Source organism: Rhipicephalus microplus, chromosome 2 (genome assembly GCF_043290135.1).
Source record: "Rhipicephalus microplus isolate Deutch F79 chromosome 2, USDA_Rmic, whole genome shotgun sequence".
NCBI lineage: Eukaryota > Metazoa > Arthropoda > Arachnida > Ixodida > Ixodidae > Rhipicephalus > Rhipicephalus microplus.
In genome coordinates, this window is record NC_134701.1 from 138,488,952 (window position 1) to 138,501,752 (window position 12,801).

A 12,801-nucleotide genomic window follows, 5' to 3' on the forward strand; every position below is an offset into this window, starting at 1 on the left:
TACCGCCTATTATGCAATCTCGGTGATCGAGCACGAAGTGCTTTGCTGGAAGTATTCAATGAGTCTTGGAGAGATGGAACGGTCCCCAGAGAGTGGAAAACAAGCCGGTTGGTTGCACTTCTCAAACCTGGAAAATCGCCTCTAGAGCTGACATCATACCGCCCAATAGCGCTGGCTAGTTGCGTAGGGAAGCTGATGGAGCGAATGATCCTTGCCAGACTCGAGTGGTTCCTAGAACGCCATAGAATATATCCAGACGCCATGGCCGGTTTTCGTCGTCTTCGGAGCTCCATTGACAATGTCATTGACCTGGTGACCTACGTACAACACCAGAAAATGAGCAGACGGTTATCTGTCGCACTATTTTTAGATGTCAAAGGAGCATATGACAATGTTTCTCACGAAGCCATACTTGACGCCCTCGAGTCAGTTGGTTTGGGTGGGCGAGTGTACCGCTGGATCCAATGCTACCTACATATGAGATCATTGTTTATGCAAACTGATGATGGGCCGACTTCTGAACATTATACACACCGTGGTGTTCCTCAAGGTGGTGTATTGAGCCCCACACTGTTCAACCTGGTTCTGATCGGTCTCGTTGAACGCATACCAGATTCCGTGCAGATATCTCTCTATGCAGATGATATTTGTGCCTGGACATCAGGTGTAACACGTCCTCAGGTACGTGCGAGACTCCAGAAAGCAGCGAATTCAATATCGGCGTACCTTAGAGAACAAGGCCTCGAGATTTCTCCTGAGAAATCGGCGCTGGTCGCGTTCACGCGGAAGGCAATGACGTCATATCCCATCGCCATCAATGGACACAGTGTCTGCTACGCCAGGACCCACAGGTTTTTGGGGGTCACGATCGATCGAAATCTCTGCTGGAGTCCCCATGTGGCCACTCTAAAGAAGCGCCTAACGGCCATCACACAACTTTTCAAGTTCCTCGGAGGCAAAACGTGGGGCACATCAGTGCACGCGATGTTGCATTTGTACAAAACGCTGTTTCTGGGGTACCTGCGGTATAGCTTGCCGGTTCTGACGAACGCTTGCAAAAGCAGTATACGCACAATAGAAAACGCCCAGGGCCAGGCACTCAGAGTTTGTCTTGGATTACCACGCTGTACATCAACAGCGGAAACCATCGCAATCGCCAAAGATCATCCGGCCACAGTGCACATTACTTTGGAGGTGCTTAGAGCTCATATTAGACACCTTGCTCGCGCCCCTGCCCACCACCTAGCTTCGCTTCCAGAAGATCGACCGAGTGCCTCCTTCTGTAAGAGAGTATTGACTTTCCGTGAGTGCCTTCCAACAGTCTACACACCTCCGGAACGGATACTAACACCTCCTTGGTGCTTGGACCGACCAAAACTGCGCTTGACAGTGCCGGGGATTCGCAAGAAGGCGGAGCTCTCGGCGCCAGCTTTAAAGCAGATGATTCTACTCATGCTACACGAAGAATACAAAGATCATGTCAAACTTTACACGGATGGCTCGACAACTGTTGGAGGATCTGCAGGAGCTGTGATCTTCCCAGCAAGAGCCGAAACCATCCAGTTCAGAACGTCACACAAGACGACATCGACAGCCGTGGAGCTCGCGGCACTCCGCAGCGCACTCCGCAGGATTGACCAAGAGACACCACAAAAATGGAGCATTTTTACTGATTCGAAACCAGCTCTCCAATGTCTACACAATACTCTACGTCGTGGACCTCAAGATCAATTGGCGCTCGAAATACGACAACTGTACCATCACCTAATAGATGAAGGACATGACATATCTTTTCAGTGGTTACCAGGCCATTGCGGCATCATCGGTAACGAGCATGCCGACAATGCAGCTAAGAATGCTCACGAAAATGGAGTGATGGAACCTATTCCACTATCAAGAAGCGACGCAGCAGCAAAGATTAATACGCTTGCGCAGGATGTCGCTAGGTCTATGCGGAATACGCCCGGTTTTCTCCACACCCGTCTTCACCGCCTGGACCCATGCCTACGACTTACTATTCCATCTGGCCTACCCCGATCCGAGACGACCCTTCTCTGCCGTATGTGGCTTGGGGTGTCTTTCACGAACGCTTTTGCCTGCCGCATCGGAATGAGAGACAGCGCTACATGCGACCATTGCGACAATGACGAAACAATTGAACATATTTTATGTCAGTGCCCCCAGTACAGCTCTCAGCGACAGTCCCTCTCAGCAGTGTTTGCTCGCCTCGACGACCAGCCATTTTCTGAGCAGTCAATCTTGGAATGTCGGAAAGATCGAGCTTCACGCCAGAAAGCAACGAAGGCGCTGATGAAGTTTCTGCGAGCGACCCGCCTCGTAGAACGATTGTGACACTACTGTGTGCGAGTGTGTGTATGTGTGTTTGTGCTTCTCTTCCTCCCTTTCCCCTTACCCTTTCCCCAGTGCAGGGTAGCAAACCGGATATGTTTTCTGGTTAACCTCCCTGCCTTTCCGCATTAAAATTTTCTCTCTCTTTTCTCTCTTACCTACCACAAAATAAAGAGCCCCAGTGAACTCTTATTTCTAGTGAACACGTAGTTTGTATTGTCCAACCCACCTGTACACGTTGAGTTGACTTCGGGCACCCTTGCCTTTCCACCAGAACGTAATGCACGTAGCTTCGGTTGGTTGTCTTGTGGACATGATCAATCTGGCCATAGGGTGATGTGAATTCAGTGCTGTCGTGTTCAAGTACAAGTAGGTGCCTGCAAGTTGATTAGGGTTCAGGAACAGGGCAATCAGTAAAGTGGTGCCCCTGTTCTCTGAATGCTTAAAACATGAGGATGGCCATCACTTTTGTGGAAAACAGCTGACTGCAGGAATTTAACACTCTTTGTTCTTAGAGGGTAGCCTTATAGACGTCTTTATTAAGCACTCTGATGCACCTGAACACAATGTTCTTGCTACTTCATATTGTTACTACTTGATATGAAAAGAGAGACGAGTGAGTTTGCGATAGACAATTGTATCTGTAACAGTCTCTCTATGAGGGTAATTTCTCTTGCAGTGTGCACTACAGCACTCATTTCCCGTAAAAAATGTGGATCTAAAGTTTTGATTTTCGTAATTTAAAAAAAAGACCAAGCCCTGATGATTTTATAAAATGTGCTGGTAAGCGTGAGTGCGCCCCCATAAATAATTTACCTATATTTGAATGTTAGTTTGAATTATTACTGTATGTGACGACATAACATGGCACGACCCTAATTCTCGTCACGTATTCGTGCAAGGTACCACGACGTTAAAACGGCAGTTCCCCGCCCCAATGGCTCTACTTGTAAATTACCATATCCCATTGGGTATCCTTCGGTACGTGACGCAATTACAAGTACCTGAAGGGGTGCGCGAAATCTACGGAACTGAAATTGCCACCTGACGTCATGCCAGTGTCGATATCAGTAAGTACGCCAAGTAGAATTGGTTGAAGATTGGCTTACTATCTGAATAAAATCTTCACATTCTCTTAGTCTCAAGCTCCTTCAGAACCATCCCTGTATAAATGAGTTTTATACCATGAAAGAACTTCACGATCAAAATTTTGTATCGGCAGCTCTTAACAATGTCACAATGCTGGATAATTTTTTACACTCCATAAGACTTACACCTGTACAGTGCTGTGTGTCATGAAGCTCAATCGTTCCTTCCAACACACGTTCCCCAATGATAATAGTCACGCACTGACCTTCGAGGCTGTTGGTTATATGGTCCGGGACGCCGATTTGGGATGCCAGCCGACGCCTCCACTGGGCAACATTGTGGGGGCCATTGAAAAACTTGCACGAAGTAGCCCACTCCCAGGAGCAAAAATCTGAAACCGCACAATTGTCGTTGGGGTAAACATTATCAGTGCATTTCATTCTTAAAGGAGGAAGACTACTTTTCGTTTGTTTGCTTTCTCCAGGGTTTTCCTCGAACTAAACCCCGAACAATCTTAATTTATTTGCTCATCTTCGCATTCGTTTTCCTGCAAAAAAGACGTTTCGCTAATGTGGAATCCTAAATTCCTTATACATCTCTGTTTAGGACCTAAATACAGGTCAGTGACAAGAAATAAATAAATAATTAGCCAATAAATAATTGCTACCATGGCTATCCTGGTCCTTCACACACAGTAATTTATTCACGGTGCGTATACTGTGGTCAACAGAGTTAAGCTCCTTTGGAAAGAATGCAACGAAAGAGTTTCCTGTAAAATCACGAAATGCGTTTGAGCTATCCAGATTGTCCGGGCTTGCTGGGGTTATTGTCGTTTCTGATGCGTAATAGTTCGGAAGTTTTCGTATATGTCTCGGCCCATCACGAGGACTCGTTATCGCCTTGGTAAATAAAGGGTGACATTAAAAAAAAACTGCCGCTATATCCACGAAGTGAATGATATATCCACGAAGTGAATGATGATGAGTGGGCGTAGCTCCGGAGCCAAACCTGGTAAACCATGAATCCTTCATACATTCTGTCTACTAGATTTTATTACAACGCTCCTCCTAGCGTACGTCGCTGCACTAAATCGAATGATTGCCTTCTACCAATCATCATCATCAGCCTGACTACGTCCCCTGCAGGACAAAAGCCTCTCCCATGTTTCGCCAGTTAACTCGGTCCTGTGCTTACTGCTGCGAATTTATACTCGCAAACTTTTAAATCTCATTTGCCCACCTTACCTTCTGTCTTCATCTAACTTTCTTGCCTTCTCTGCGAATCCAGTTAGTTACCCTTAATGACCAGCGGTTGTCCTGTCTACGCGCTACATGCCCAGCCCATGTCCATTTTCTCTTCTTAATTTTAACTATTATATTCTTAACCCTCGTTTGTTCCCTAATCCACTCTGCTCTCTTCTTGTCTCTTAAGGTTACACCTACCATTTTTCTTTTCATTGCTCGCTGCGTCGTCCTCAATTTGAGCTCAACCCTCTTTGTAACTCTCCAGGTTTCTGCTCTATAGCTAAGTACCGGCAAGATACAGCTGTTATATACCTTCCTCTTGAGCGATGGTGGCAATCTACCTGTCATAATTTGAGAGTGCTTGCCAAATGTGCTCCACCCCAATCTTGTTCTTCTAGTTACTTTAATCTCGTGGTTCGGCTCAGTGGTTATTACCTGCCCCGAGTGGACATAGTCTTTTACGACTTGAAGAGGACTACTACCTATCTAAAAGCGCTGCTCTCTTCCGAGGTTGTTGTACATTACTTTCCTTTTTGCAGACTAATTTTAGGACCCACCTTTCTGCTCTCCTCGTATAAATAGTAATCATGAGTTGCAATTCGTCCCCTGAGTTAATCAGCAATGCATTGTCATCGGCGAAGCGCTGGTTACTAATGTACTCTTCATTAACTCTTATCCCTAACTGTTCCCATTCTAGGCCTCTGAAGACCTCCTGTAAGCACGCGGTAAATAGCATTGGGGAGATCGTATCCCCCTGCCTTGCACCCTTCTTGATTGGTATTCTGTTGCTTTCTTTATGAAGCATTATGGTAGCAGTCGATCACCTGTAGATTCCTTCCAGGATATTTATATATGCTTCATCGACGCCCTGATTTCGCAGTGTCTGCATGATGGCTGATATTTCTACTGAATCAAACGCCTTCTCCTAATCTATGAAGGCTAGGTATAGTAGTTGGTTTTATTCTGAGCATTTTTCTATTACCTGAGTGATAGTATGAATGTGGCTGATTGTTAAGTAGCCTGTTCGAAGTCCTGCTTGTTCCTTTGGTTGATTGAATTATAATGTTTTCTTTCTTCTGTTAGTAATTACCTTTGTAAGTAGCCTGTATACTAGTGAGAGCAAGCTGATCGGCCTGTAATTCTTGAAGTCCTTGTCATCTCCCTTTTTTATGTATTAAGATGTTGTTAGCATTCTTCCAAAACTCTGGTACTCTTTCCGTCAGGACACATCTCGTAAACGGGGTTGCTAGTTTTTCTAACACAATTTGTCCTCCATCTTTCAGCAGATCTGATGTTACCTAATCTTACCAGCAGCTTTGCCTCTTTGCATGTTCTCCAAAGGTTTTCTGACTATTTCTATCATTACTGGTAGGGTGTCATCTGGGTTACTGCTAGTTCTTATAGAATTAAGGTCATGGTTGTCCCAGCTACAGTATAGATCTCTGTAAAAATCCTCCGCTATTTTAACTATCCTATCCATATTTGTTGTTATTTTGCCTTCGCTTTCCCTTAGCGCATACATCCGATTTTTCTCTATTCCAAGTTTCCTCTTCACTGCTTTGACGATTCCTCCGTTTTTCAGAGCGTGTTCAATTCTCTCAATGTTCTACCTTCTTACATCGGATACCTTACGCTTAATTATATACTTCGAAGGCTCTGACAGTCAAATTTTGTCGTACTTTAGACTTCCATGCTTTGACGCTTCTTATTGAGACTCTTCATTTTCTGGGAAAGCTTGCCAGTGTCCTGTCTAACAACCCTGCCTCCAGCTTCCACTGCACACTCCGTAATGATACTCGTCATATTATCATTCATTGTATCTGCGCTAAGGTTGGTTTCTTCAATAAGCGCTGAGTACCTGTTCTGAATCGAGACTCGGAATTACTGTACTTTTTCTCTCAGTACCAGTTCATTTATTGGCATCTTGCGTATCATTTTTTGTCGTTCCTTCTTCAAGTCTAGGCGAATTCGAGACTGTACCATTCTATGGTCACTGCATCGTACCCTGCCCACCACTTCGACATCCTCCATGATGCTTGGGTGTGCACTCATTTTAAAGTCTATTTCGTTGTTATTTTCGCCATTAGGGCTCCTTCATGTCCACTTACGGTTTCGTCATTTTCGGTAGAAGGTATTCAAAATCCGTAAATAATTGCGTTCTGCAAACTCTACTAGTAGCTAACCTCTGGCATTTTTAGTGCCGATGCCATAATCTCCTACTCCCTGGTCTCCAGCCTGCCTTTTCCCTACCTTTGCATTAAAGTCTCCCATGAGTATAGTATACTCTGTTGTTACCTTACTTATTGCCAATTCCACGTCTTCATAGAAGCTTTCGACTGAAGCACTGCCGCTGTCTGTCTCCTTCTTTCGCTTGTCCCTCATGTGACAGCTAGACTTGCCTCACTAGATAAGGTTCTAGCATTGAAGGTTGTCGAGTTCAGGTTCCAATGGAGGCCAGTCCGGATCCAGAGATTCTTAGCACCCTCTGCTGCGTTGCAGATCTGACCGCCGTCGTGGTCAGTTGCTTCGCAGCTGCTGCGGACTGATGGCCGCGGGTTATTTGACGTATGCATGTGGGGGGTAGTGGCCAGATACTGCACCAAAGTGGCCAATGCTTCTCTGGTGAGAGCCCCCCGCCCATTAGCTCGGGTCCGCGTTGTCGCTAAGCACCAAACGCCTGCTTACGCATACGCCCCTTCTACCAATGGCACGCGTCATATGAAACATCATTCCTATTTTATAACATCTCGCATTTTTCATCATCAACTACAAGTACTGCCATCTACTTTATAACGTCTTGCATCTTTTCATCATCAGGTACAAGTACCGCCATCTAGTGTATACTGCAAGAACTAAACGAAAGGTGGCTACATACAGGCGACGTACCGCCAGCTAGTGAACACTGCAAGAACTAAACGAGAGGTGGCTTCACGCAGGAGATGCACAGCCTTAAGGAGCTTCGCCCCTAAAGAAGTCCCAGCTTTGCCACAAAGGCGAATCAATGAATGCGATAGCACCAAATCAGCACCTCACGTGAAGAACGGCAAGCAGATCAAAATCTGCTCCATGTTGCTTACGTCTAAATGATGCACAAAACAGATGAATGCAAATAAGTTTCTCAGTTGTTACTTTGATGTGTCTGAAAAGCACGCCCTTTTCGTAAACGGAGATGATGCAGCAAGTGCAGTAACCTTTGTGCGCCTTGTAACTACAACAAATTTGTTCTGATGGAAACCGAAGCCTGAGGCGTATGGTTCTCCGCACCGCGAGATAAGCGCGCGCACACGTGAGCATCTTCCTCCCCCCTCCACACACACACACTCTCTGCGGGGGAAAATACGCATAGAAGGTCAACGCATGAGTGCGCGTCGCCGCGTCGTGACAATCTGGCGACGCGCGCTCATTGTGCCATCTCGCAGGTAATGCCGAAAACATGATAGTTCCCCCAAGATGGGCGTTGCCAGCTGTAAGTGGTAGTTATAAATAACTAGCTCTTTCAACGTTGAAAGAGGTGCGCCTTCGGGAGATCGATAAGCACATATTAAAAGCACGCTGCTGCGCGTTATGTGCTAATTGACAGGATAGTCACTCGTGGAAAAAAACGCCAATGAGTGCGGTAATAGTGTTAATGAAGCCTGTGCTCATGCGTACAGTATGGAGCCCTATAAAAACACAAGCTTCAGAATTTTTAGCTTGAACTTAGAAGAATTATGGCGTTTCGCTTTTCTATGGCTGCTACCTTCATAAGCCAAAGCACTCCTGTCTAGACGTGATTGGCTTTCTGTGGTTCTTGTGTGTTATTTTACGAATGCTTTTCAGTGCCATCTTACTGGGCGGTAAACACTTGTATTTTTATAGCAGCAGTTTCATTAGTCGGTGCTATTGCACTCAAACAAGTTGTCAATAACTACGAAAACCCCTGGTTCATAAGGAATTCGTTCCCATCTAAAATGGGGTTATACAGGTTATGGCGCTGAACTGCTGACCCACCAGCCGTGGGATTAAATCTGTGGTCATAGGGGCCACGATTTCGAAAGAAAAGCAAATGCTTGAGGCTAGTTTACTTAGAGATAAGCACGTTAAGAAACCAAAAACGGTAGAAATTTCTTTACCGCGCCTTCCCTCGTAATCCTGTTCTGTTTTAGGACATTGAAGTCTAGCTATTATTATCAAAGGTCTCAGTTCTGTAGATAAGGCGCCTCACATTAGTACGTCTTGTAACGCAAAGCACTGCACCGCATCATCAGCGAACCCGATCACCCCGCGTGGACGCCGCATTGCTCCGACAGTAGAGCGTCCTTCAATATAGCATAGAAATCTTTCGTTGCGTGGAAGCTGCCAAAGCACCCTCGTTTAGCACCCGTTAGTGTGCTGGCGTAGTCATTCACTTCGTCGTTTTCAAACGGTTACGGTAACCCCGCGAACCAAAAGGTTTGTGTGAGGGAGAAATGTGAGCGAGATATGACACATTTGTAAACATTCACCCATTATGCGTCAATAGCACAGCGTTTATAGAACACCGCATCTATTGCCCCAGGCCGCGAGGTCATGGGTCCGACTTCCAGATCAACCATACAAATTAAACTTTTTTTTCGGCTTTTCATCACTATGCTTTAAGACGGAAGTGAGATCTGAAAATTTTTCTAGACCTAAAGATCAGACAATTTTGTCGGGAGCTATAGTAAGCTCTTCCACTTGACAACTTCTATAGAGGCTGGCCATTATGCAATGTTTTGTGCCTTACGGTTCATAACCCTACAGTCAGGACCTTTTCGCTTGGTATTTTAGATGACTTGCACGCTTGCTCTGTGTGAAAGAAGTCAGGTGATGAAAAACTAGCACGCTCAGATACTAAAAAGAGAAGACATGCGCCGTAGGAAAATAGTTACATATCAAAGTTATTGCAATTAATCCTAAGTCCCTGTGAAACAGTTGCGATTGTCGCAGCTGATTGTTTGGCAGCAATAGCATAAAGCATCAATATAATGAGTCATGGCTGCTACCATAGTATTGAGGCACTATGGACGAGTGATGAGTGATGTCATAGTCCCTAAATACTTCTTACTGGTCATGAAACTTCATGCCAAGTTTGGTATAGGGACAGAGCCATCCGCCAGGAGTGCTACTGCAGACAAGGGGGCCTTCATCGCAGACACTCAAAGGGTGTGTTGTTGGTGCGTGAAGAGGTTTCTATGGTGGAGACTCGTTCTGGTGACTTCACGGACATATTTCCGTGGGGTTTGTGAACTGGTGACCAATCGCGCATAGACGGTGTATTCGTAGCTGCGTGTAGCGGCCAAAAATGTTTGTTCGGTTACGGCAGTGCTCTATTCCTCTCGATTGCAGCGATATCGGCGTGCCGCTACGTTTCGCACGCCGATTGAGCAGACACTACTTGCTTATGCCTTTGTATAGCTTTTTATTTTCTTCGGGGCTGTAGTCGACGTCAGCGCAAGAACCGCGACCAACATTGTAATTACACAGGCGCACGTACGTATCGTCGCGGACGTCCATGCAGATCCTCTGCGCACCATTTTCCCCACTGAAATGCTGCGAGGGCTCCCGAGGCCGCTTTACCGGCTGCCTGTGGGGGAACTGCCGAGGTGTCGTCTTCTTTTTTGACAGGTACGCCAGGAGACCTTCAAATATTCGCCAAATTGCATCGGCCCTCAGCTTCAGTCTTTCGCGCGGCAAACTAACAACGGTGCCTTCTATAACGCATTCATCTGCACGAATAATATCCTCGTTACAGAAATGTCTTTCACATACTCGAACGTTCGGTGAACTGAACGAGAATGCACCATTTTTTTTTCACGCCGTTGATTCGTGGCTGTCGCACCGCTTGCCGTGTTCGGAAACGATGCTGATGAGACGGAGGATGTTCTTGATGTGCGTTAGGCTGATGTGCTTGGCATGCAGAATTATGAAGACACGATGCCTGCCGTAGTGGTCGCCCAAAAGGTGGCTGGTCTGGGACGAGTCAATACGGCGTCACCATGGACACACTGGCACCGACGACGTCAACGCACGCGGCAGTGATGAGGATTAACGTGCTTGTTCGGTGACTCCACCTCTTTCAAGTTCCTGCCGCCAGCAGCCGCTTAGTCAGCCTGATGGTCCTTCTCTCCTGAGGAGATTTTTTTTTTCTTTATTCATACATATCCCCGCTTTGCCAGAGGCGTTACAGCAGGGGGGTTACAAAGTTGAAAAAAATACATCTTCATTAACACTGCACACTTGCTTAGATGTCAAACAATTCCATTCGTTAATAGTTTTAACAAAAAACGAGTTTGAATACAGGTTCGTCCTGGCCCGGCACGGCTTTATTTTGTGTATGTGGTCTGTACGTTGAGATATGTAATCTGGTCTTTTTAAGTAAGTGTCGCTGTCTAGTCCCGTTTTTTTATGAAATATCTGGTATAAAAGCTTCAAACGCAATTTTTTGCGACGGGACGACAGTAACTCCCAGTTTAACTCCTTTTTCATTTCGGTACAACTCTGCTTTTGTCCGTACCGACCCAAAACAAACCTGGCTGCTCTGTTTTGTATTTTTTCTAATTTATTTATCAAACCTGTTTGTGTTGGGTCCCAAAGAGTACAGGCATACTCCAAGATTGGACGAATACAAGTGAGGTAGGCCGTGCTTCTAAGGTTAGGATCTGCACATCTCAAATTCCTTTGAATATAAGTCAACGCTATCGCGGCTTTGGAAACCACATAATCCACATGTGCATTCCAGGAACAATCATGCGACAGCAATACACCCAAATATTTGTACGAGTATTTTTTATCTAATTTATTTCCTCCTAGACAAAAATTTGCATCAAATATTTTTTTCTTCTTTGTAAAACACACATGAACGCACTTATTTGTGTTTAACTTCATTTGCCACTTAAGGCACCATTGATGAATACGTGCAAGATCAGCCTGCAATTCAAGGACATCATGTTCTTTCTGAATTTTTCTGTAGACTACGCAATCATCAGCAAAGAGCCGTATACTTGAGCTTATATCTTTGTTAATGTCATTTATAAAAATTATGAATAGCAGAGGCCCCAATACAGATCCCTGGGGGACGCCCGAAGTGACCTCTAGAAATTCCGACTTAGTACCATTCAGGACAACACATTGGCGGCGTTGTGACAGGTAATTCTCTATCCAATTAAAAATTCTCTCATCTATATTAAATATTCGTAATTTTTCGAGGAGCAGAGGATGCGAAACAGTGTCGAAAGCTTTACTGAAATCTAAAAAGATGCAGTCTGTTTGCCCACCTAGATCAATTTCGGATACTAGATCGTTGTAGAACTCGAGAAGTTGGGTCGTACAGGAAAAGCCCTTACGAAAACCGTGTTGAGTCTTTGTTAACAAATCGTAATCTAATAAATGCTTCATTAGAGCCTTATATATTACATGTTCAATGATTTTACATGATATCGAGGTAAGCGAAATAGGTCTATAATTCGTGACATCTTTTTTAGGACCTCCTTTGTGGATCGGGACTACATTTGCCACTTTCCAGTCTTGTGGCAACTGGCCAGTGCTTAGTGATTTTTCAAAGATCAGGTAAAGGTAGAGCGAAATGGGGTTAACGCACTGTTTTAAAACTCTTGGAGAGACACCGTCAGAGCCGATAGCTTTACTGTCGTCGAGATTCCTGAGCAAGGCCTCAATACCGCTGACACTAATTACAAGAGGTTCCATGAGAGGAACACTGCTACTTGTCAAGGATGAGCTCAATGCAGATTTAGGAAGAAAAACGGATTGGAAGTAGTTATTTAGGCACGTGGCTTTATCCGTATCATTGGAAAGAGTGCGTCCATCGAAAATAAGTTCATTTATTCCAACCGGATCAGACCCACATCCCTTTAGATATTGCCAGAAAGGTTTAGGATTTGTACTCATATTTTCATTCAATCGTTTAAAAAAATGCTGCTTTGCATTTACTGATTCTTCTTTATATTCACGTGTTAGCTCCTGTAGCTTCTTATAATGAACTTTACCTTTCATTTTTTTGTATTTTTTGAATACCCGTCTTCGTTTCTTAATTAGTTTCAGAATACTGTAAGTCACCCACGGTTTTTTACGTTTCTTAAGCTTAGCCGAATCCATACTTGGT

General features: G+C 44.9%; 1 protein-coding gene across 2 annotated transcripts in view; it reads right to left on the reverse strand.

The window, feature by feature from the left end:
* Positions 1-12,801, reverse strand: part of LOC119169732 (MAM and LDL-receptor class A domain-containing protein 1-like) — a 336,454-nt gene that overhangs the window by 130,175 nt on the left and 193,478 nt on the right. For both annotated transcript variants that reach the window (XM_075886851.1, XM_075886852.1), the window contains exons 27-28: positions 3,704-3,829; positions 2,579-2,726 (exon numbers count right to left, since the gene is read on the reverse strand). In XM_075886851.1, the coding sequence (XP_075742966.1) occupies positions 2,579-2,726; positions 3,704-3,829 (274 nt within the window). The remainder of the gene's footprint in view (positions 1-2,578; positions 2,727-3,703; positions 3,830-12,801) is intronic.